Consider the following 23,959-nt stretch of genomic DNA (forward strand, 5'->3'; position numbering starts at 1 on the left):
TGAAATCCACCCGGCACGTCATGTTGGCCGTCCCCCCCTCCACCACCGTCACGTTCTGAGTGATGGGGACCTGGCCCTGGCTACCTGCAGAGGGGACAGACGGAAGATGAAGTCAGGGGTCAGCGCAAGCACCCACAGGACACCGAGCAGAGGGGCCCAACCATTCCTTTGGGGAGGACATCTTGGCCTTGTCATATCCCATTATCGCACATGATGGCAATTGATTAGGTTTTTTCTCTCTATACACACACACACACACACACACACACACACACACACACAGACTCACACACACACACACACACACACACACACACACACACACACACACACACACACACACACACACACACACACACACACACACACAGTCTTGCGAAAGGTCATTTGGAAAGTGCAGCGGATAAATAGAGAGATTTGACATGGAAAGGGAAGGCTGTTTGAGGTCAGAAAGCACATCAATGAGTGGAGCGGCTCAACAGCATGCTCCGTTGCAGGGGCCCCCGACGAGAAATTACAAACAATTGAGCACAACTCAGTCAAACACAAAGGCAGAGCTAGCAGAGATGATGGATGATCAATGCCACAGTTCACCAGTGGAAGGGAAAAGGAACGGGAGAAAGTGTGTTTGTCTCTCTGTGTGTAAGTGTGTGTATGTGCGTCCATAACTTTGTGTCTGTGTGTGTGTGTGTGTGTGTGTGTGTGTGTGTGTGTGTGTGTGTGTGTGTGTGTTGGTGTGTGTGTCCATAACTTTGTGTATGGATGTGTTCAATATAGTGTGTGTGCACGTCCCATATATGTTTGTGTGGGTGTGTGGATATAGCATAAAGGCGACGCCTCCCCTCCTCCCTCACTCTTCCTCTCTTTCTCTCTCTTCTCTCTCTCTCTCTCTCTTTCTCTCTTCCTCTGTGCTTTTTCCCCCACTCTCAGGATTTGGGGGAGTAATTGGGTAGCATGGCCTAATTAGAGGTAGTCATGTTCTGCCTTTGGAAGGAGCGAACAGCTGCAGCTGGGTGGCAAATTGACGCCTAATCCCCTCCGCACGGCGGAGCGGGGCCACTTCGATCCAGCCGGAAGGAGCCCCGGCCTAGAAAGTGCCACCGTCGCTCTGGAGAAAAAAAAAAGGGGGGGGGGTTGGTTTGGAGAGAGGGGAGCGGGACATCCAGGCAAAGCCCAAGCATCCATCCGTGGTGAAGCCCAGCGACTCATCACCCTCCTCCCCACTCCCCCCCACTTCCTCCCCCCCTCCACAGTCGTACTTCCTCTTTCGGCCGTGCCTCAGCCTGAGCTCGTCTTTTTTCTTTTTTTTTTCTCCCCCTCACAAAGTCTCTTAATTGCATTCCTGAGCCGTCTCAATTCCCTCTGCACATTCTATTGTTTTCTCTTTTTCTATTATTTTCTTCTTTTCTTGAATTCTCTCTTTCTTCTTCTTCTTCTCTCTCTCTCTCTCTCTCTGTCTGTCTCTGTTTGACTGTTTTCCTTAAAAGAAGAAACCAGGGGTGGCTTCACAAGAAAAGCCTCACAAACAACAACAACAACAACACCAACAAAAACGTGACAGTGAGGGGATTTTTTTTTTTTTTTGGAGAAAGGAGGAGCCGTCGTCCTTGTGACAGACGGGATGATCTCCTCGCAAGGCTAAACAGCGGGCAAAAGATTAATCACGGTCCCCACCTAGCCGCGGCTCCCGAATCCAAGCGCTGGTTACCTGCGTGGCTGAGCGGTTGGGCTCGCCGCGGCCGTACATTTCATGCCAAATCAATCTCGGGGTTTTGATTACTCGCGAATTAATCCTTCTGAGTTGGTTTCGCACTCGCAGCGGTGGAGGGGGATGCCTCCCACCGGCGACTCACATTGTTTCTCATTTGCGAAGGTGACATTGGACAGCACACTCACCTCGGCGGAGCGACAGGCGCAAAACAACAACAAAAAACCCTGACCGCCGTGCCGCGACCCCGTGGTGGCAGATGTCTCTTTCTCGCGCTCGATTCCAAGTCACGACGGGTCCGGCCCCCGTGCTGGCGGCCCCTGGTGGCCCCCCTCCTGCACCCACTGCGAGGATGCAAATTGAGTTTTTCAAAACGCAAACTGTCAGGGATTAACACCTTGTCTCCTCTGTCCTATCAAAACAGAGTTCAAAACCAATTTCCCAGGTCGTTCCATGAAAGGTGCTCTCTCTCTCTCTGTCTCTTTCTCTCTCCCTTTCTCTCTCTCTCTCTCTCTCTCTCTCTCTCTCTCTCTCAGTGGGGGGGTGGGGGGGCTTGTTATAGGACCACCACAGCGCAAGATGACCTCTTTGGCACTTGTCGGGTTCATCAGGAGATAAGGTCTGGGCTGAGGCTGGTAATGGCCTGGAATCCTAATTAGGGTAGACAGAGAAGTGAACCTCCCTCACCCAGTCAGAAGTACATCCACTGTGTGTGGCTTTGCCGGGGCTTTTTCGGCAGCACCTCTGCCCTTTTCAATTTCCCTCCCCTCAAGTGCGGAGAGAGAACATGGAGCATTTCTTGGAGGCTGCGGCGTAATCAGCGGCCATATAATCCAGAATGCACAAAGGTCTTACACCCAATAAAGTTTATGTAATTGGTCCAGGACACAAAGCCTCAGCTAATCCTAAACAGTGGTACAGCGCTGCTCTAAATGCATAAAAATAAGTATTAAAAGACATGACACACACACATACACACACACACACACACACACACACACACACAAATACCACTCACACCTCTCAACTGGAACCACACCCAGCATTTGAAATTCTTTAAGGGTCCGTGAAACGAGAAACTTTGCTCTTATCTCTGATTCCTCCTTTGTGAGTGCCGAAGCAAAAAAAAAGGAGAGAAGAACTTGAAAAGAAAAAAAAAACACAATATTATATCACATACCACTGCCCCCTAACCAAACATTAAACCGTCACCGCAGAGCAGAGGCAACCTGCCACCACAAAAACAATCTCCAAAAGTATGGTCCACTCTGCCATGACTCGCCTAGCAACGACGCCTCTCCAAATCCTTTCAATCACCTCCCTCTCAAAACGCTTTTGCTCACACACACACACGCACAAAAAAAAAAACGAGAAAGAAAGCGGGAAAAAAAAAATCTGAGAGCAGATGCTTAAGTGGCCTGCAAAGAGCCTACTCCAGCCCGACAGGAGAACCAGCTATAGCACGATACCCCTCTGACAGTATGGATTGGATAGGGGTGCTGCTGCAGCCACGACCAGAATACATATGAAGAGAGACTGCCACTTCTCACATGTGTACACACACACACACACACACACACACACACACACACACACACACACGCACACACACACACACACACACACATAAGTACACACACACAGACATACACACAGACATACACATACACATACACATACACATACACACACACACACAGACCCTCACATACAGAATGGCGGCGATTCTCAAATCCATTTTGATCTCTTAATACTTTCATGGCAATAAATTATGTAGCGGGTGCTTTAATGCATGGTTTGGCATCGTATGTACAGTGCGCATGTTGCACAAAGTGTTTGATGTTGACTTTGTGCGTCGGCTCGCTTTGTTTCACTGCCTTATCCTTGGGCAGACCTCTCTAATCTGGGAATCACATTTAATTAGAGCGCGAGAAATATTCGCCGCCGATTTGTGTGAAGTGGATTTTCTCAGCGACTCGCAATAGCGAAAAAATGCTTCGCCGAGGTCTTTCTCACGGGGAACAGTGGGATTGAATCATTGATATTTGATTTAGGCAAGCTTGGAAAAAAAAAAGCTGTGGTCGCTAATACTCGCTGGAAAGCACTGTTTCTTGCAACACCAATAATCATAGGCCCACATGAAATCCAATTTAATGCTATCTGAACAATCTGGAAATGCAAGATAATGCATGCAATATTTATAGGGATCGGCTGTGGCTAACAGTAGAGGGAGATTAAAAAAAAGTCACATCAGATATTAATCTATATTAGAGCAGATAAGATGCAAAACATTATTCATGACTTTCAAGATGCATCACTTTAATATCTGAGAAGATTAAAAGAGTAAAATTATGTTGCATCTGTAAACATGGATATTTTGCTGCTAACATCGATTCCAAACACATCAACCAGCTAAGCCAGGCAATTTAGGATTTAAAAAAGGCTGATATTTGAAAACACCAAAGAGGAGATGACAAAAAAAACTACAATCTGTGTGGAGCAGGATGGCAAGAAATATCTCTTTTGTTTCAAACTTTTTGAATTAAACGCAAGAGAATGAGGCACGTGGACCCAAACGCTTCTTTCTCCTTTCTTTCTTTCCCTTTTTTCCTTTTTTGCTTTTTGGTTTCGGCTGACTGCATCACATAATAGAGAGCGGAGTCTTGATGAATGGCCAGAAAGCAGTCAAGCACGCCGCTGTGGAATAAACTGTACACTGCAGCCTGCAGCCCCCCCCCCATCCTCCCTCCCTCTCTCCCTCCCTCTCTCTCTCTCTCTCATGCCTACCTCCACTACCCCCCCGCCCCCCCCCCTCTCGAAAAGCAAACAAATAGCTCTGAACTAGTTGGAGAAAATACTCCTCATCTCAATTCATTACCCCCCTGATCAAATCGCTCTCCTTCAGCCCGCCCATGACCGGACTGGGAACAGTTGGGTGGCACTTCACTATTCAAAGCTGCGGGAGTCTTTGGGAATGGTGTTTTCATTATATTTCTCACAACCCCACATCCCCCCAGCACACACTCACTCACTCTCTCTCTCACACACACACACACACACACACACACACACACACACACACACACACACGCCACAAACAAACACACACACACACACACACACACACACAAACACACGCACACACACACACACACACGTACACACACACACACACACACACACACATAGTGTGGGCAACCCCAGGGGTGGCCTAGGGGGGAAAGCATGTAGACCGAGCCCCCAGGCAGGGCAAGATCTGTTCCAGATCGGCTCAACTACCATCTGACAAAACAACCTTAATCATGTGTAATCACGTGTAGTAATGCTGTCACTACATTGTAATAACACATATTAAGGTTCTATATCATGATGTCACAGTGCGTTGCCGTAATGGATACAGGAAATTGAGGTTTCATGCAGTAGGCAATGCAGCTCGTTACTGACTAGACTAAATGACGGAGATGATTTCCTTGTCTTCAATGATCTATTTTGTAATGAGATCAATCACAGTTCAATCACAGTTCAACATAATCTCCAATGATTAATCACGTCATGTATGGCTGGAGGGACAATTTGTCTCAGCAGCATTGAATGAGGAGAAAAAAAAAAAAAAATACACTCTAACAGTAGCCTCCAACCACAGGCTACAACTGCTAAATCCCAGATGAAAGGCACATCTGCGGAGGATGGAGCATTTTGCCGGTCTCCAGCTTAATCCTCACTTTGAGAGGAGTCATTTTGTAAATGTGGCGGCACTCTGCACTTACATAAAGGGGCCCATGTGCCAAAGAGGTAGTCGGCATGTGGGAGAATCGATACTGTGATAAGCCCTGAAACCTCGAAAAAAAAAAAAAAAAACCTCAGCTTCAGCATCCTGATTATTGGAATCCTTGGTAAAGTTGACTGAAAGAGGCGTGAACAAATAAACTTTTGCCAATTTATCTTAGTCTTTACAATGGAAACAATGAAGACAAATCCATCCTTGATGGAAAGCAAATTTGTTTTGAGAAAAACAAACCTCATGAAGAAATAAATATAATATTTTTTCAAAAATCTACACTTTCATTAGATGAACCACTCCGCCTGGGGAGTTGCACAGATCTGAGTGTGCTGATTTTCCATCGCTACTGTTTCATGACTTCCCCAGCATCCCGGCTATAGCAGATGAGCGATGTTTTTGCCTCTTTTTGGAAAAAAAACCTACGTTGGCATCCCTAGAAAATCTTATAAACTAAACGTAACTGAGTTTTTCCACCACTTTATATTAAACTTCTTCAGGAGAATCAGAGGGTACTGTATGCCTATATGAACATTCAAGTAGTAATTCTTCATAAAAACATCTGTTTCAAGGTATGGAACTAAAGTGACACTAAAGTGTCAAATGCACTAGTCAGTCTTCAACATGGAAAATAAACAATTTAAAAACACAGGGAGTATACTGATAGCCAACAAATAAGTAAAGAAACATGTCAAATGAGTTATTTAAAAAGAAAAAGTGTGGGCTGTGGTAGTGTAGTGGCCAAGGAGCTGGGCTAGCATGTAATAGCCTGAAAAGTCGTGTGTTCAATATTCATTCTTCACTATTGTGGCCTTGAGCAAGGCACTTAACCCTGAGGTGCACCAGGGACAATGGCCCTTGTAATATAAATCATGTTGTTCAACTTCATCAGGGGTGTCAATCAATTTGGAGGAAGGCTCTTATATGGAGAGGCTGGCAAGAAGCAAACCAACAGTGATCAATTAAACAGTCATCAATCAATTTATGGTTCAGTGTGAAGAAAAAAAAACCTGCATTGACATAGGTTCCTACAACTGAACGATTACATTTTTCCTCTCTTTGAATGCACACCAAGTGAGGAATTTGATAGCAATATGAAGCAACTGCTCAAAACATTAGCAGAACTATATGCATCCATCATTTTCAACATTTCATGACATTAAGCTTTATGATTCCATACCGTTATTCAGTTTGGTATGTATCTCTCGGTTTAATATGTATGTGAGGATTTACGGAAACTGTGTGGAGAACAGTAAAAATGGAAAACAGAGACTAGATGGATAACATGGGGTCCAGGCTAGAATTCCGATCACACCGAAGAAGACGCAGTGCTATATGATAATGTGCCAGTGAATGTATAATATCACGGCGGCTGCATCATTCAGCACCTGAGAACATCTTCAATGGTCTGCAGATGATTTAGGATTCATCATTTGCCGAAGTGCCCCATGCTGAGGTAATAACAGAGCAGATAAATTAGTTTTTCATGCACAGTTTCATTGCAGCCTTAAAAATGACACATGACAAAGACACCCGTATACACGATACGACACACCCACCCACACACTCACACATAACACACACACACACACACACACACACACGACACGCACACACACACACACACACACACACACACACACACACACACACACACACGTGCGCGTTCACGCACAGACATATACATACAGAGACATACACACACAAACACACACATACACAAATGCCTATCCTAATCTCTCTTCACCAAAAAAGCGAGGGCATTAGTCACTCACATAACCCATTTTCAGGATCCTTAAGAGAAACTGAACCACAAATTACTCCATTAACTTTCCTACACACTGTTTTTGTTTCCCTAGATTGCCCATTATGTTACGAATAGAATTATACCTTTTATTGTGAGGTGGCATATCGACTGTCCCCTGCACTGATACATTTTATATATTTATTTTAAATCACAAACTTGTTCAAATCCTTCCACTAACGATAACACATTGCGTGTAGTTTTTCCTTGAGTTATATGATTGTTTTATGCTGTGCTCTTGCATTCTGAATATATTCTGAAGCTTTGGCTTGCTTTCCACAAACAAGTTTTAAGGAAAACATAATTCATTATTTCATTTCTTTGCCTAGGTTATGAGACACCGGGAGTCAATGGGGAAACAGTGAGTCAATCATTTTAATTTTATGTGATACAGGCTAATTCTTGGACAGGTCTATATTGCAATGTCACTATTCTCATTAAATATCAATTATTCATAATGACTCATATTCATAGGATTCATTTCTGAGCAAAGGTAATAGAGAGCTGTCTGGTAGTCCATTCACACGGGGATAAGAGAGGTGAATGATGGTGGTGGTGGTAGTGGTGGTGGTTGGATGTGTGTGTTAAGAACAAAAGGGTATACTGTATACTGCATTTTGAAGTCAAGTCTTTAATATCAGATGATATCAGGAGAGATGCTGCATGTCCAAACACTAACATTTAACTGATTCTTTTTGGTGTAAACTGAGTTTTCTATCAGTTTTCTACACAGTTCTTGGAATTCTTGTAAAGATTGATTGTTTAGTTTCTGGTGTATGTCTCCAGGTGGTCCTAAATCATGGCTTACTGTATTTGTTTTGATGACTCTCAATATTCAGTAAGTGAGACTTCTGTTCCATTACTTTGGCTTGGCAACCGACTTAATGTATGTCATTGAACTAGCTTGCTCTGTAGCAGGCTAACTTTCAAGCTTAATTACACGGTGTAGCAAAAAAAAAGGACATTCCATCAACCTGTCTTTTCATTTTCATTTTCATTCTCATCACCTTTACTGTATGTCTGAGTCCAAAAATAGAAGTTGAGACCTTTTTCAGACAGTGTCACCAAGCTTGAACCTACATTTTTAATGAAGTTCCTCGGAATTTATGAAAATATACTGATTATTGAAAAAAACTTTTTTATCTGTGGTTCTAGACACCTTGACACACTCCAGCTCTGTGCTGTGTGAAAGTGCGGTGGTTGGCGCCACACCACTAGTAATAAATTGGCCTCGGTCAGGCTCAGGTTCAAATCCCACTTAAATCTTGCACATGGTAGCATATCCTGGCCTTTAAAAGTGTACTGTTAGTCTAGACTGTAGCATTATTATGTACAGTACCTATGCTCTTTAATGAAACAAATACGGTAATTCCCAGTGTATTGTGTGTAAACTGCAAGACAGTGTTTTATACAAATTAAAGAAAACAAAACCATGTATTCACCCCATCCATGTGTCAACTGTAGTGCCCTATTATATCCAAATGAATCAGAATGAAATCATGCTTTAATCATATTGAAGAATTCATAAAATAAATGTATTCCCATGTATAGCCCACCTCATAACTGAAGAATTTTGCAAAAACAATGTATAAACCTTGGCTAATATTCTGAAAAGTTGTGGTACTATTGATAAGGGGTCAGGCAAAGCATTTTATTTAGCCAAAGTGTGCCAAAGTCTAATTTCTTTTTTTCTCTTTTTTTCCCTTGATTTTTTTTATGATTTCCAATCAAACTCCTGTAGATAGCACTTGTAAACCAAATTAAAATCCTGTAGTTTTCCCCCACTTCTACAACATACAGTATATCCTCTTTTTGTCAAATTATTATTTTAGGCTGCTTTTTTACTTGTGCACCAGCAGAAATGCGAGCTGACCTAAGCCTGTCTTGAATAAACGATGGATAGAGGCAGCTAGCTTTTGTTAATGGGATGGCTTGAGCCACAAGTGAAAGTCTACAATATATGAATTGGTACAGGTGTTTTTTTTTCTGTTAAGCACCGCTTTCATTAAAGGACGTTGATGGAATACCCTCCAGCAGTAGAGCAATGGCATCAAGGCCACTGGTTCAATACCCAGATAGCAACAAATACATATGGATTGTATACCTGCACTGTGGTCTCTGTGGTTAAAAGCATGTGCTAAATAAACCGATGTACACTGTTGTCTATTGTGTGTGTGTGTGTGTGTGTGTGTGTGTGTGTGTGTGTTTGTGTGTGTGTGTGTGTGTGTGTGTGTGTGGGGGGGGGGTTCGTGTCTGTGTGTTATCATGTACTGACACTGACTATGATATGTCAGATCTGGCATCTCAAGCCTAGCTACGCTCAGCCTCTAACCAGCTAGATGTCGTCCCAACCACACATCAGCATCTAATGCATTCAAGAACATGAAGGGGATGTTGCTCACAAGACAGTGAGGACTCTCTCCTCTCGTGAAAACAATCGACCCGGTTCCCTTTGTGCACCTCTGACATAAAGGTCAAAACACACACATCATACAAATGGGTCGGCAGGAAGGCAGAAGACAAGAAAAAGGAGCAAAAAAGAGGGCCAAATTGAGAAAGGAGGCACTGACTTTTGACAATCTAAATATTAATCACAGCTAATGCAGCTACATGACAAGCCTTAATTAATTGGCTAACTCAGTGTGAGCTGAGAATGGCCTATTTGCCTGCATGTTTTGGGAACAGAGCTTGTGTATTCATTTATTTATTTATTTATTGCCAGGGCGACTGCACTGCAGGCACATTATATTTAATTAGGACTGTGGGCTGCAAGTAACACTTAGCGCAACCTGGGAGAGGATGGTTGCTCAAGGCATCCCTGGAGTCCACATATGTGGAATCATTCTCAGGACACTTTGAGACAGACAATGGCCAAAGTCCATATTTAAAATGGAAAGCTCCCCCACCTTCCCCCATCCTCTATCCCTACACACACACAAACACACACACAAACACACACACACACACACACACACACACACACACACACACACACACACACACACACACACACACACACACACACACACACACACACACACACCAGTCCAGCAGGCATCCGTTGAGCAGGATCTGCCTCTGGGATGTGCTTGTTCATGACTCCGTGGCTGAGGCTTCTCAAGCATTGGGGCCGGATTAGAGGACTCTTGCTAAATCCAATTGCGCTCCGACGCTCCTTAAAAATTCTGGTTCGTGGCATTCCGCCGCCTGTCCCTCTTCCTCAAATACCCCTAAACACCCCAACCCCTTTCCCCCCACACAATACAACACACACACACCCGACACACACCCCCGCGGCACACCTTTCAAAGGCTGCATCTCATCTTCAATGGAGGTCACTAGAGGTGCCCTCCACCATGCTCAGTGCCTCTGGTGCCATGCAAGCTTAGATCTGAAAAGAGCTTGTGTTTGGGGTTTCTCTTAGACTCAAATGGCCATAACATTTGCATTAAGAGAGTCTCTTGGCAGGCTCCTCGATCCAAATTGACCTAAAAGTGAGGAGAGAGGCAAGTGACACCCAATGGCCCACAGATTTGGCCAAGACTCGGATCAATGCACATAAAAGATAATGTACAAAGCTAAGTGCAATTTGTGCAAAGTTAAAAGTCCAAAGACGATATACTGAGAGGCAGACAGTGACTTTATCAGCAGTTACAACAGTTAAGATTGTGGCAGATTATGATACAGAGATTCAATCCTTATCATAGCATTAGCATACGCCAGGAGTTGATCTGACCCATTTTCCGAGGTATACACTGTCAGCCTCTCCTGTTTTGATGTTGATTTTCATGCTATTCCACCCCAGAGTGATAAAGCCAACCTGGCTAATCTACACATCAAACGCATCACGTTAATTTCCACCTAGCCGTGTGATATATAATGGCGATCGTTGACCTTTCAGGGGGGTAATGTACTGTGATGGCTTCTGTGAGCTTAATAGTTCATGTCCGTATCGGACGCGGCGGCAGCGGCTAGCGCGCACTGACTAACGGCTCTTGGGAGATGCTGGCCGCCGAACAATAGGCCTCTTTCGTTTGCAGAGTGCACCTGAAAAACGCGACGGCTTTAAAATGGTGCCCTTGCTGTTTACTGTCCCCACGTTCTTTTATGACAGTCTTTTGAAATTCAATTTGAAGAGATATAGGAAAATCCATAGGTAATTACGCTAAGCGCCACCAGTCGATTACTGTTGCCTAAGACCACTGTATAGCAAATCAATCCAGCTTAATGACTTGTCAAAAATAGATTTGGTTCATCTCAGCTTCAGGAGGAAAAAGAGGGAGAAAGGCACACAAATGAGCCAGGGAAGGTGTGTGTGAGTGTGTGTGTGTGTGTTGGGGGGGGGGGGGCATGTTTCAAAATAGCCTCCACAGTGTTTTTTGCATGATTTCAAATGTGTGCGATATGCTTACAGGCATTACAGTGGTACACATCAAACTGCCGTTCGGCAACAAGGGCCCCTGCATTCGTAATTGCCAAGCGGCAAAGCTGGAGACGCTAGATTATTGAAAATGGTCCGTGACATCCGATCAAAACGTTCCCCCGGTAACGTCTGTTTGGACAGTCTGGACAACTTGCACTAACCGAGTGCGTCCATCACGGGAGCCACAGCCATATTATGCACTTCCACCCAATCATCCCCCCCCCCCCCCCCAAGGCACAGCTGAGACAGAGAGGCAACCACCATAACACCTCTTCCTGTGGTAACAACAGTGGTGGCACCACACAATAACCTGCCTCTCATCAGACATGTACGTGACGTGTTTTTGAGAAGGGCAGCCATACAAGGGACAGCAGGTAATACATTCTGTGTGTGGGTGTGTGTGTGGCTGGGGATGGGTGTGGGTGTGTGAGCGTGTGCATGTGCATGTGTGTGTCTGTGTGCGCATGTGTGTGTATGTGTGTGTGTGTGTGTGTGTGTGTGTGTGTGTGTGTGTGTGTGTGTATGTGTGTGACGGAGAGTGAACTACCTTGCACCAATGCACAGCCCAACACCACTGCCTTTAATGGTGGAACAGTGCACTATTCTCCCCCTGTAAATTACAGCCACAGGGGGGTTCAGTCAGCAGAACTGGCAATGTACTTCCCGACTTGGAAAGAGCGAAAGAGAGAGAGATAAAGAGAGCATGGATAAAAGAACGAACTATAGAAAGAAAGACAGACTGAAAGAAAGAAAGCAAGCAAGAAAGAAAGAAAGAAAGAAACAGGACCTTAAGTGGCTTTTTTCCCGTATTAGAGAAAGGGCCATTGCACCAGTGGTGACAAAAACCATCTGGAGAAATGTATCGGCCAGAGGAAGAGCAGCAGAATCGTAATGGTGCTGCACTTTTAAACATTTAAGGCACTCCTGAAATGGTTACTTCTAGAGTGTTCTTCATCCTCTTTTTTTTCTTCTTCTTCATCCTTTTGTGACCGGTAGAAACCATTTTGAAGCATTCTTTACTTTTTTTGTGCTCAAATGTGCTTAACAAAACATCACGCTATTTCATTCGTAGGCAAAAACTCACAAGAACAATCAATCTGTCTCTTTGACATACTCTACGAAAAATTCGGCATGGTCCTCCACACGATGATTATCATCAGACAACAGAAAAAGTAATAACATAATTCATGCATCTTTTTCAAGATCATATCTCTTTTATTAGTCTTTGGGATCGAAATAAGAATAAGAATATGTGTGTGTGTGTGTGTGTGTGTTGTGGACTGCTGTTATCTTACTGTTAAGGCAGATAAATCTATGAAATGTTGGCGGTGCACAGAGGCAGCTCTAGTGCTGACGGTGAGGCCCAGAAGCTCTCTCTCTCCTTCCATTAAAGACACAATTTCACGGAGGAACCGGAGAGGAGCGGAGAGGGGGACCTGGGTTATCATCTTGGGGTCACGGAACTCGGGGTCACCGCCGAATATGGTGTTTGTTTCATTATCTGCCACTACTATGTCTCTCTAGTGTGTGTGTGTGTGTGTGTGTGTGTGTGTCCAGGCTTATAGAAACTGGGCAGAAATATGCTCCCGCTTCCCAAACGAGTGAATGATCAGCATGGGAAAAGAACACGGCATCCAGAGTGTGGCCTTAATAACATGTCGTAGCATATCTGTATATTGAGGTCTTGAAACAGGAGGAATATACGGTAGGTGACATTATTTTGGGTACATTGTTTTCAAAAACAAACCCAATCTATCTCCTGCAAAAATGTACACACACACACACACACACACACACACACCTTGAAACTGATTTTTACCGAATAGAATGTGTAATGAAAAAAGTGGGATACAAGCACTACCAGAACAGATTTTTGGCTTACTTTAGTTTATCGGCAACTTTTCAGTTTGAGAACATTACGTAAGACCCACATGCATCCTGTGTCTATATATACACATTTAGATAACACATTCTTCTCCTAATTAAACACAGGACAGAGTTGAGCAAAGCAAGAGGATGGAGAGAACGCCATTTCCCATTAGTCTATGGCTGACGCGCCATCATAATTACTCATAGCCTAATTAGAACACACTGGAGCTCCAAAACCACTAGCCAGGCTCATCCATTTTGTGTGTCCTCATTGTGTCCATCACTGTCGAGTCTCTCACCTCGCACCTGTGCTGGATGTGTGTCTGTGTGTGTTTGTGTGAGCATATGTGTGTGTGTGTGTGTGTGTGTGGGTGTGTGTGTGAGCGAGCATGTGTGTGATTGTGTGTGTGAGCATGTGTGTGTGTGTGAGCATGTGTGTGTGTGTGTGTGTGTGTGTGTGTGTGTGTGTGTGTGCGCACATCATGCATGTCCGTACATATGTGTTAATCACTCACGGTCCAGGACAAGATTAGTGTGCGGAGTCTGAGGGCAGACTTGGACAGGAGGATCTATCCCCTCTTTTAAAAGGAGGCAACAAATGGCTACCTACTGAAAACGTTTTAAAGATCCCCAATGACACAAGGTCACAGGCAGCGGTAATCTTTTAAAAAGCTATAAGCAGCGGACATGGATACAGTATATCTCATGGATAACCCCGAGGCCAATTCATCACCTGTCCCAGGGGGTGCCAGGCTGCTTCCATAATGTTACTGTATGTTAATGTCTGACAGCCTGCAGCTGGAGATAAAAACAAGGGCTAGATCTGGACATTGTTTAATAGGACTCGTGTTCGACATAAATCACGTCAGCGGAAAAAGACAGAAAAGATAACTCACCTTTCACTTTGTTTTTCGTTGCAGCCTCTGGAAAGTGCACAAAGGGGGAGGAGCCGAGAGGTGGAGGTGGAGGTGGAGGGGGGGGAGAGGAAGAGAGAAAAAGAGAGAAACAACAGATCTGATGAGTTTGAAGGTAGAAAGCTATGTCATTCAGAAAAAAAAAATGCTTCCAATTATTTTGTGACCACGTGGGTGAACTTTCACTGTTGTTCTTTTGCCTCGGACAGTTAATGGAATAGCATTACATGTACCTGCGACGACATCTGCTTCCATCGATATATATTTATTTATTTCCCACTGATTATCCTTACTGCACTTGACGTAATGGCCATTTCCTTAATAGCTCAAACCATCTGTATAACTCATTTCTCAAAGGCAAGCGCATAATTAAGTTTAACCTTTTGGAGAAGAATGTAAAAAAAAAAGCCAACAGGGGATCAAGCATCTGAAATTTACAGATTGGTGTGTGAGGCTTTTAACGGTAATGTGTGACTTTTATATTTAATACAGTCTTGTTATTCTTTTCACAGTAAAATCTCCTGGATTACTGGCATTACCTACTTTCAGACTACCACCAATGTCCCCTGGGCTTTTCTTTGTAAGTAAGGATACATCGACAAAAAAGGTCATATGCTTTTTATCCTGGTGTGTACACACTCACACTCACACTCAGACACAAACACAGACTCTCTCTCTCTCACACACACACACACACACACACACACACACACACACACACACACAGATATCCCGATGAGAGCCAAAGGTGATGGGCCTTGCATTCTGCTGTGGAGCCTGGATAGGTGTTGAACTTAACAGTTTAATGGAAGATTCATTGTTTTTGACACTTGTTAATCTCTCTTACGCCTTCACCCCCCCTCCCTTCCCATTTTCTCCCAACACGGAAGTTATTAATCTTTGCCTTCCTCCATGGTGTCTAAATCTAATAGTGTTGACAAAGTCAGACACCATGATAAGATTCTCCTTACTGAGAGCAGAAACCGTTTGCCAATTCATGAGAGGAATACCAATGGATGGAGTCTTTCCTGCGAGGGCTAAATAAGCCTTAAATCCCATTATAAGACTATGCATTTCTTATTTATTTTTAGGTTTCCGTTTACTGACTTTTCAGCTGTAATAATGCAATATCCCTGTGCCGCAGAACTTATTCAGCGGGTGGGGGGCATCGTTAATTGCAAAATCACCTCGGTAATTTAAACCCTGCGGTGTGATTTTCTGGCTAACGGCGAAGACGGAGGTGGTTATGTATTCACACACAGGAGGGAGTGGTGGTAAGCCGCATTTTTGACCACATTGTTCTTTTTTTGTTTTTTTTCATGTGTGAGCAGATCGCAAATGTGTTTGAGATTTGAGTGGTCCCCTACAATTGCAGCCTGTGAAGGCAGTCAAAAAGTGTTCTGCACAGACTCGGCCGGCGATTAGCTTGGCATGTACAGTGTAGTGGTTCATGAATGTGTTCTGCTTAGCGCTGCTGGGCCGAGGTGGACCTGAGAACATCCGTTCTGTCTGGCAGACCTATTTCTACCTCCTGGAGAGGAAGAGGGGGGGAGTGAGGGAGCGCTGAATGGATGGGGGAGGGGGCAGTCCCTCAGGTCATTAGTCTAACCAACCATAGAGAGGTTTGTCCTCGACCAGAGAGAGAGAGAGAGAGAGAGAGAGAGACTTCGGACTGTCCATTTGCTAAACGCAACAAGAGGTCACAGCAGTATCTCTCTTTCTCTCTCTCTCTCTCTTTTTTCCCTTCTCCCTCTTCTTACCCTCTCTCTCTCTCTCTCTCTCTCTCTCTCTCTCTGCCACGCCGAGACCATCCCTGGGGCAAATCGTCTGTGACTGACCTCATGTACCAGAGCAACTCATCACATTCTGGACACAAACTGTAAGTTAAAAGACAAAGAAATCCTATCTGAGAAGCAAAACAAAGCCGAGGTGCCCGGGAGACGGCGCTGTGCTGAGCCCCTCGGAGGCCGACACGGTCTCAGCTGTTTGGAGATGGGCTGTTTGTAAGCACATATCTACCCCCTTCCCAGTGCACCGGGCCCGGCAGACAGGGAGCAATTTTAGCATTCTGGCTGCTGCTGCTCGAGGGTCTGCTGGCGGGTGCCCCTGGCAAACAAGTTATGGATCTGTTATCTAGGTAGGATATATCTGTTTTTCTTTACACATACTTAGCTTCTTCTGTATATGCTCATTTTCTTTACTTAGAAAGCAATGGGATTTTCGGAAATGTTTGTGTTATTCAGTTGCTGAACGAAGGAAATGAGGTGGTAAATACTCATTAAAAGGTGAAAAACAAAACCTCCCAGCGCTCTAATCAACATTATATAGAGCCTGCAAAACAACTATATTCCCAAACTATTAACGGATAAATGAATTAGTAGTATTACAGTAAGTGGTGATGCATTACTTATGTATTATTGAGTATCTCTGCTGGAATGTGCTGTTATCAAAGGCACGCCATCTGACTAGGATCTTACCTCAGTGACCTTCCCTTATTCACTGATAAAGGCCCAGGAATTACACTCTCCTGGGTATGTTACCTCACCACCCACATACTCACACACACACACACACACACACGCGCACACACACTCCTCTCATACACTGTAGGCTTTTTGTCATTGAGAACAAAGCAGTCACAATAGCACCACTGTGAATGAAGTATCTGCAAGGTCGAAGACATGCTGAGATTCGCCAGCTGACAAAGACTGGCTCCGACGAACTGAGAGAAGGTGAACTCCGTCTGACTTAACACCCAAGCCTTTGAAAGTGGGCCACAGTCCGGGCATGCAGCACGGCTACGGCTACTTTCCAAGGCATAAAAACACAGCGTGGCCCAGACACCTTCGCCAGCAGCCTCTCATGCTTTGCTGAACCGCTGCCAGCTGAGAAGAATGCCAAGCGTACTCCCGACGCTGTCCAACATCCCTCGGACACCCTACCAGGAAAGCAATGCCGTCAAGCTGACCGCAGCTGTCCAAACAGAGCCTTAGGCCAGCAGACCTCCAACTCCGATTGCATGTCAGATCTCGAGGATGGGTAACAATATGCTTTGCATTATTCCATGCCTATCACTTTCCATTTCCCATTTCATTCCTCCTGTTAATTAACATTTGCCTTAGTTTCTCATTATTCAGTCTGCTTGTGAGTTTTAGGACTGTTTAATAAGATACATCTATCATTGAACTGTTTAACTGGCATATTATTACACTAGTGCATATAGTGAATAGTGCATGTCTATCAGCAATCTTATTTATTTAATCCCTTCATATATCACTTTTTATAAATGTTTCATCAATTAAAATTCAAACAATACAATGACAATAACTGTGAATAGTACAGTTGTCCAGCAGTATCTGTGTCCTGATTTAGTATTCAGGACAAACAGAATAATAGAGTCTTCTGAAAGCGCACAAAGATTCTAGAATACTAAAGAAGCTAGATCGCTATACGATCTTTGATACCTACTGTGCACTACTTATCGAAGTCAGCGGCCTGTGGCCTGCGGCGTCGGGTCCTTATTACCACTTCGAACGTGCATTATTTTCCTAGAAACGCACGGCGCGTCGTTGATTATCCCTTACATAACTATGTGGGAGATTACCTATGTACAGTATATAAACATAAGACAATAGTATGCACAAACCTATTGGGTCTAATTGTAAACTAACAAGGATGGCACAAAATACCCTGGGCACAAAAGATGGTAAATTCTTTAGAGAACACTTTGTAATGTGTTTCTAATGTTGTAGAATTAAGCAACACCAAAACCTCTGAGAAATGCACTCTGGTGGCATGAATAAAGGAGTGTACATAGTCAGCATTCTTTAATGTGCTGAGACCATCTCTCTCTCTCTCTCTCTCTCTCTCTCTCTCTGCTGTATTTGTGACACTGGAAGTCTATATGGCTTGCATTCAAATGCAGCATGGAAAGATGCCATTTCACCGTTCTCATGCAGGGAGAAGTGCCAGCAAGAGTAAGACTATTTTTACTGAACGCAAGCTGACAATCTAGTGTTAGAGCGTTTGAGAGAGGACGCGTTGACCTCACGGTGGGTAGTCAGCATTCAACTTAGCAAACTATGAAAGAAAGTGTTACTTCATTTCCCAGTGTCTATATTTGTGGACAGTGGAGTACAGGGAAACTCACTCACATTTGCAACTCACAGTCTTCTTCATAATAGGCATATTCATACCGTATCAGGACCAGGTCAGAGCCAGATCAGGGCCAGATCAGAGCTTGTGAGCGCTGTGATCTCCAACACCTACTGAAAATGTCATACAACTCGCAGACTCAACTCGCTATCCACAAAGGTGAAACGAATTAAATACCATTCATTGACTAGCTAAAAAAGAGCGAGTGTGTTTGCTGTGGAGGTGGTGTATGGTCCGTGTGATTGAATGTGGTGACTTCTCAAGGCCAGACGAAGGGCTCTTGAAAAAAGGGTTCTAGGAGGCCAGGATGTGACACCTCTCTGGTGGATGTTGTCACGTCTCAGTAATGTCCCCTCCCGCCGTACCTGTGGCCAAGGCTGAGTAAATAATTTATTGCACTGAACAATTAATGAAGGCTGAGGTGTAAAGCAAGCGGCGACGCCCTGGGCAGTTCAGGGCGGGTGGGGAGTGAGTGGGTGGTGATGGTGGTGATGGTGGTGGTGGTGTGTAAAAACAGTCAAATGAAAACGCCTCCTGTCAGCAACTAAACTTGGACGACTCCCGCGTGGCACATTGCCACGGTTTACCCCCCAACGTGTTTCCAAATGCCCTGTCACATACTGTAGGGCGTCATAAGGGCCGCAGACCCAGTGCACAGAACGAGCGTCTGTAGCTCCCATTGGTGTAGTGCACGCAGCTCTGCTAGCACTGACAAGCCTCTGTCGACCAGGTTACGGCTTACTCAACAGGGTTGCTCTAATTGGCTGTTTATATTGCTAAAACGCACCGTGTATTCATCAGATTTATTAGTGTTTTACCCCTGGATGACTGGACCTGATAACACAGTGTCACCTTTTACCCCACTCAGCCTATTCTTTTCTTCCAAAACCAAAAGGCTCAGTGTAACTAAGCTTGTTATCAAACATATTCTTGATGAGAAGTTGGTGCATTATACACTATCTTTAGTGAACAAGGGCAGAGTGGAAATGCAAGCTGGCGCTGCTTTGCTTAAGGTGTGTTATCACTGTAGCAAAATTTGTAAGTGAAGACTGATCATACAGTACAATATATGAATATAGTAGAGTCTTTTGTCTATGGAAATATGGCAAATTATGTGGTTTAAAAGTTTGAACATCTGTCCACTCTTGTGGACACTGTACATGAAAGCGTGAGAGCTTGAAATAACATCCACAATCTTAAGAGAAAAAAGCAAAATATACTTATCAACAACAACAAAAAAAACCACACACACACACACACATAAAATGTTAAATGCCAAAGTAAATAGCTGGGCTGCCAGTGTCATTATAAATGGCATTTGTAGTAAACTGTGTGATGGTGTGACAGTACCCATTATGGCGCTGAGTGAGTCATTGACAGCTTTAAGCAGTCAGCTTGATGTTGCCTTACCATTTCTAACCAGGCTTTAGGGGTGGACTCCTAAGCTGTCAGTGGTTTGAACACTATGGCTAAAGTGCTGTAAAGGGTTTGTCTTGGTGGACTGATGCTTTAGACACAGGCAACCGGACACAATAAACAGGGTCAGAAGCCCCTCATCAACTCACCCCTGAGGCTTGTCTGTTATTTCTCCCCTTTTTTCCCTTCCCCTGAGCTTCAGAATGTTCTAGAGAAAATGTCTGTCATTCATGATAAACACATCCTCCGCAATACACGGTGGCAGGTTCTTTTGTGCCTAACCCATCCCTTTTTTTCCTCTTTTCTAATAGATGCAATTCAGATTTGGCTTGCATGTCAAAGCAGCAAAAACAGATGAGACTTTTCTGTCCTGTTTGTTTTGGTCTCCTAATAAAAAAATAAACTAAAAATAAAAGCACATTCGCCTGCATCTGCAACTCAAAGCAAAACACTTTTGGCAACACCACTAACTCAGCTCCACAGGTTAAAGCTACATGTAATTGCAGTAATTTGAATCTAATTACAACAGGAAAATGGTTTTCAGGGTGGGCTTCTGTCGCCGTTCGCTGCTGTAAGGGCCGTGCCAGTTCACCGAGTAACTCCAAGCGATTCAGCGCCCGTTATTTCTTCCTGCAGTTTAACAATCACACCTTTGATCCTGCCTTTTGATATTGGTGATCTTAGTAATTCCCATAATAGTATTAGGCGAAATGACATTCGCATGCCACCGCTTTGTTTGTGTCGACCTCTTCAAATATGTTCATTCAGCAGAGCGGAGGCTGAGTCATCTACCTCGCGGCGCTCGCGTGAAAACGATGAGTGTCTCTCTCGCGCCCGTCCACATTAAACGGGCATATGTGCAAACAACAGACAGGCCTGGTACCTGCGTAGGGGTAAATCAATTCAGCAGATGCATCACAACTCACTGGCCTTTTCATCCAATGCCAATGAATGCTAAAACCTTCGCCAAAAAAAAGGGGAAAAAAAGCACCGACATTCTTGACGATTAATATCAATCGCTTTGGCGGAAATGCCAACACACATCATATTGACAGTGCAGCCTCGTCTGGCCTGCGCAGTGATCACTTTTCAGGGCGTCACTTTTCTCTTTTTTCTATCTTTTTTTTTTTTTTGCTGCGGCAAGCCAGTGGAATACGGAAAATTACTTTGACATTAAACTCTGTGTCCCCTTCGTATTGGCGGAGGCACGGCGCATGCAGATGAGGGATAGGATACCTCGCTTTAAGTTAATGGAGGATTCAACCTTCTCGAGTCCTTATCTGCAAGTCTCCTGGGAGAAACAGAGGGCTGTCAGCATACCCTCCCCGCTCACCTCTGGCTAGCGCGGCTACACCGGAGACATCACAGACAGACGGCTAATGCGACCACACAAATGGAATGGGCCGGCTTTCAAAAAGCCAGATCTATTGCGGGCCCATTTGATTCCATCCGATGGTTCAGTCACTCATTTGTCTAATTGCATGTCATTAACTAAAAATGTCAATTAAACAGAGTGGAATTGCCTCTTGGCACGCGCTCTGACCTCGTGAATGTGAAGACAACCTTCAGGTGGTAAATAGACGAAAATTGGTAAATGTGATTATTTATGAAAACTAGACTATATTGCACATCAATTCAGATGGGTTTGTTTGGTGTGGCTGTACCTGCCAGTAGCTTGTAGGTTCAATGTAATGATTTTTCTAATGGACATTTATTGTCCAACTAAAACCTACCTTACACTGACAGACTTTGACAAGATTTTGGAAAGATTCTTGAAAGATTGTAGTCTTTTGAGTAAAGCTTTAATGAAGGGTATTAGTTAAAAGACTACAATCTTTCAATAATCTTTTCCCAAAGTCTGTCAGTAGGCTTTAAATGAGTGCAGTCGAAGAGTGCAGTCGAAATGACCTAAGCGATATAAACATACTGCATGCATGGACTACAGTATATACTGTTTAACATTAGCTAACAACCTACAATAAACATATGTGAATATGTTTATTACACTAACTTTTTGAAAAGAGCATAGTTGTTTTTCCAGCATCTGCTCAACTCGCCTCAACTCTACTCGGTTTAGGTACCAGGTTTTCTTTTTCCACTGCAAAAGTACCTTCTTTAATGTTGCTGGGTGCCATGGTGACACAGAGGGAATTTTGCATGGCGTGGGACACACAGGAATAACAATATCAACAACGGAGAAAATTAAGGACACGCCACCTTTTGGTTTTGCCTCAACTCACTTGGAACCTCAATGGAGGTGTTACCAAAAATAGTACCAAGTACCAGGCACCAGGTACCAGCTTCTGCTAATGGAAAACCCCAAAAAAGTGAATAAAGTCAAAACGAGTTGAGTAGATACCATGCAGTGGAAAAGCAACTTATGACCATGCTGTGAACGATGGGCCGCCTGCATCCTTACGCTGTCAGTCACCTCACAGCTGCCCCAGACACAATTCTCATACTCCACTGACATGGAAAATGTTGCTCAAGCGTTGCAGTGTTTTCCTCCAGTCGCTGGTGTCAGATGTTGGGGCGACCTTCAACAGTGTTGCTCCCTAAATTGATTCCCGCCCTCTAAGCTGTAACCTTTTAAGCTGCAGAGGTGTCTTTCTCTCTCAGCGGCTGCTGTGCCCGGCCGCAGACTGCACCACTCTCCGATCAACAGTCGCCAACCATGCCCTCCCCACCGCCTCCCACCTCCCGGAAAAAAACACCACCCAGTAGGCTGTAACTGGCCCACAGTGAAGGTCCAAGCAATCATGCTAAACTAGAGCTTGGGGCCAAATCTATACTAGCCACTACAGCACGGTTTTGGATAGTCCACAAGGGCCGTGTCAACAAAATGGCATCGATGTTTCACACAGCTGTTGGGTTAGCGATCGTTAAATTTGCCATTTTTGGAGAACCTGTTTATGCACACAAAAAAACAGAGAGGACAAAACCACAACAAACATGGGGCTAATTACAAATTCGTAACCATGCAGGTGTGTCACCTGAAAGACCTCACAAGCGGGACTCTCTGAAGTTGAACATCGACACATCCGATTTCACAAGACAGCATTATCCAACGTGGAGAATCGTAGGTGCTACAACACACGAATACTCATAGCTTACAGATCGACATTATTTGAGAAACAAGGCACCACATCTCGAAAGCCTAGAGAGCCTAGTGACCCTGAGCATGAAGGGGCTCTGTGGCAAGGTAGACGTGAAAGCCCTGCAGACACGCAGACTATAAATTAGGCAGGATGGAGGTATATCTCACCCTACTGCTTATCTGACTCAGCGTTGACAGGAGGAGCAAGGTCAAATATGAATCTGCATGCGGCATATGGGGCAACGGGCGTGTTTGTGTTCATGTTTAAGGATAAGGGTTTTGTCAGGGAGAATTTATAATAATCATTTGTATTCATGCACATCGCGCCGGTTATGAAAACCGTAATGGAGTTCTTTTTTTGTGATAGCGCAGCAAATCTATTTGTCCAAATCAAGCTTATATAGATTTCTTATTTGGATGATTAAGAAAATAATGAATATTCATAAAATGTATTTAAAAATCCTAATCCTGCAGATTGCTTTTTTATTGACAGGACTGGGTTTTTTGTAATAATTATTTTGTATTATTTGTCTTAATTGACAGCAATTTCAAACTTCACAAAGACAAATGACTCTTTTTCCCTGTGAGAAACCACCTCCCACCTCTTTCCTACTGCGTTCCTGTCGTGCTTTTTGGAGATGTTAAACACTGAAACCAATTGGTGTTTTATTACTTAATGAACCCGCTTTTGCTTCAAGCTCTGAGTTGGTGGTCCACAATATTCTCTATTACCCTCCTAGCTGCCGCTGACAGTCACCCTAGTATGGGCCTGTTGTGGCCCATATGTGGCCCGCG

General features: G+C 44.1%; 1 protein-coding gene across 6 annotated transcripts in view; it reads right to left on the reverse strand.

Annotated features, from left to right (window-relative positions):
- Positions 1 to 23,959, reverse strand: part of cadm2b (cell adhesion molecule 2b) — a 146,852-nt gene that overhangs the window by 32,360 nt on the left and 90,533 nt on the right. For all 6 annotated transcript variants that reach the window (XM_062551829.1, XM_062551825.1, XM_062551828.1 and 3 more), the window contains exons 2-3: positions 14,479 to 14,505; positions 1 to 84 (exon numbers count right to left, since the gene is read on the reverse strand). The exon at positions 1 to 84 is cut by the window's left edge and continues 66 nt beyond it. In XM_062551829.1, the coding sequence (XP_062407813.1) occupies positions 1 to 84; positions 14,479 to 14,505 (111 nt within the window). The remainder of the gene's footprint in view (positions 85 to 14,478; positions 14,506 to 23,959) is intronic.

Source organism: Sardina pilchardus, chromosome 13 (genome assembly GCF_963854185.1).
Source record: "Sardina pilchardus chromosome 13, fSarPil1.1, whole genome shotgun sequence".
In the NCBI taxonomy this organism is placed as follows: Eukaryota; Metazoa; Chordata; class Actinopteri; order Clupeiformes; family Clupeidae; genus Sardina; species Sardina pilchardus.